Raw genomic sequence first — 2,347 nt, 5'->3', positions numbered from 1 at the left:
ATATACAATTTGATCTTGTTCGTATTTTCCTGCATTTTCCCAATTTCTCTAAGGAAAAACAAAAACATTGAAGAGATCCTGTTCTTTACTTTCTTTTTAAAGTGCTGAATCTGACCAGATGTTTTTTCCTTCTTCTTCCTTTTTTTTTTTTAAATGGTACTTTAGATAAAGGTTTACAGAGCAAATTAGTTTCTCATTAAACAGTTAATACACGTATTGTTTTGTGACACTGGTTGCCAACCCCATGACATGTCAACACTCTTCCCTTCTCGACTTTGGGTTCCCCATTACCAGCTTTCCTGTCCCCTCTTGCCTCCTTGTCCTTACCCCTGAGCTGGTGTGCCCATTTAGTCTCATTTTGTTTTATGGGCCTGTCTAATCTTTGACTGAAGGGTGAACCTCAGGAGTGACTTCAGTACTGAGCTATAAGGGTGTCCGGGGGCCCTACTCTCGGGGTTTCTCCAGTCTCTGTCAGACCAGTAAGTCTAGTCTATTTTGTGCATGTGTGTGAGTTAGACTTTTGTTCTACATTTTTCTCCAGCTCTGTCCGGGACCCTCTACTGTGATCTCTGTCAGAGCAGTTGGTGGTGGTAGCCGGGCACCATTTAGCTGTGCTGGACTCAGTCTGGTGGAGGCTGTGGTACCTGTGGTCCTTTGGAATCTTTCCCTTGTACTGACCAGATGAGTTTTTAATGAGTCCACAAAGGGCTTCCAACTCTCGCCCTCCTTTTCTAAAGGCTTACACCCCCCCACCACCACTTTGCTTTCTAATTTTCCCCAGGGATTGATGATAAACCCAGTAGGTCTGGAATGCCCCAGTCCCAGCTGCTCTTGTTCTCTTAATCACTTTCCTCTCTTCTCCTGAGATGACCTTCCTGCCTCCTCCCGCCCAGCAGATGGAGGCCTGGCACCTGGGGGTTCCTGTGGTCACTCAACCCAAAGTTTTAGAGCCTTTTAAGGGGAAGGGAGACTCTTGGGTCTGTTTGCTCAGACTTCACGACTGACCCTAGGGGCCTTCCCAAGAGGGGCGAGGCCCAGGTTATTACAGTGTCAGGTTGGGGCCGGCCAACCCCACTCTGACCCCTTCTGGGGGCCTTTTTTCAGGGTGTGTCTGGCAGCTGCTCCAGGAACCATGGCCGAGTTTGTCCTGAATCAGAACCTGCCTGGTGAGTGTGCAAGATGGACACGTGTGCACAGATCCACACTTGGAGCCCACGTGTGTGGACATAGTCCCCCCAGTTCTCTCCTCCACACGTTGCCCAGAGGGGCCTTTTCTATCCATCAGATAGTGTCACAGCCCTGCTGAAAACCACCTTGGTGCCCTGTCATGTGTGGAATAAAGTCCCAGCTTCTCATGGTGGCCCCCAAGACCCTGCACAGGGTCCTACCACCTCTCTGGTTCCTCTCCCCTCACCTTTCATTTTGTTCTCACATCCAGCCTCCTCTGAGCTGTTACTCCAGCCCGCCCAGCTCACTTCCCCCCAGGTCCTTTCCTCCTGCGAACTTTTGTCTCCGGCTGCTTCCTCCCCAATTTATAAGGCTCTGCAGCAGAAAACCTTCCCTAACAACCAGAGCCAAAGTCATGCCCCCTCCAGTTAGTCTCTATTTCATCATGCTGTTATTATTGGAGTCCCTGGGTGGTGCAAACGATTAACATGCTCAGCTGTTAACCAGAATATTGGTGGTTTGAACCCACCTAGAGGTGCCTCGGAAGAAAGGCCTGGCGATTTACTTCCAAAAAATCAGCCACTGGAAACCCTACGGAGCACAGTTCTACTCTGACACGCATGGGGTCACCATGAGTCGGAATCCACTCCACAACAAGTGGATTGGATTACTATCATTACTATTATTACGGCCCTTAGCACCCTTTGACGTGATCATGTTTATCTGTCTTAACCGTATCCTCAAACAGAAGACAGAGATGTTTGTGTGTCTTGCCCACTCCTGTGTCCCCAGTGCCCTAGAAAAGTGCTTGGCACGTGGCAGGTGCTCAATAAACGCGATTGCTGAATGTTTGGGTGCAGATAGGCGTGAGAGCCTTGGGGATGGGTGTGCAGGCACGGTGGCCGGTGTGCAGGGTTTGGCATAAGTGGAGTGGTGCGGTCGCGTCGTGGGGTGGCGGGGCGCACTCCTTTTTGTCCAGTCTCTCGGGGTCTCACCTGACGCCCCCTACGTATCCACAGACCTGGGTGGCCCTCGCCTGTGCCCGGGCCCGGCCGGGAGTGCCCGGAGCCCGAGCTCGACCTACTCGGTGGAGACGCCCTACGGCTTCCACTTAGACCTGGACTTCCTCAAGTACGTGGAGGAGCTGGAGCGCGGCCCCGCCGCTCGCCGCGCCCCGGGA

The 2,347-nt window shown here is 52.0% G+C and overlaps 1 protein-coding gene across 1 annotated transcript in view; it reads left to right on the top strand.

The window, feature by feature from the left end:
• The first annotated feature begins 1,132 nt into the window (after window positions 1-1,132).
• The window catches only part of KANK3 (KN motif and ankyrin repeat domains 3), an 11,280-nt gene continuing 10,065 nt past the window's right edge, over window positions 1,133-2,347 (top strand). Inside the window, exons 1-2 of the mRNA XM_004378602.1 lie at window positions 1,133-1,166; window positions 2,187-2,338. Coding sequence (XP_004378659.1) covers window positions 1,133-1,166; window positions 2,187-2,338 — 186 coding nt within the window. The remainder of the gene's footprint in view (window positions 1,167-2,186; window positions 2,339-2,347) is intronic.

The sequence above is a fragment of the Trichechus manatus genome, unplaced genomic scaffold, assembly GCF_000243295.1.
Source record: "Trichechus manatus latirostris isolate Lorelei unplaced genomic scaffold, TriManLat1.0 scaffold00057, whole genome shotgun sequence".
Classification (NCBI taxonomy): Eukaryota; Metazoa; Chordata; class Mammalia; order Sirenia; family Trichechidae; genus Trichechus; species Trichechus manatus.
The sequence above is the reverse complement of the archived record's forward strand: the minus strand, read 5'-3'. Positions and strand labels throughout refer to the sequence as shown.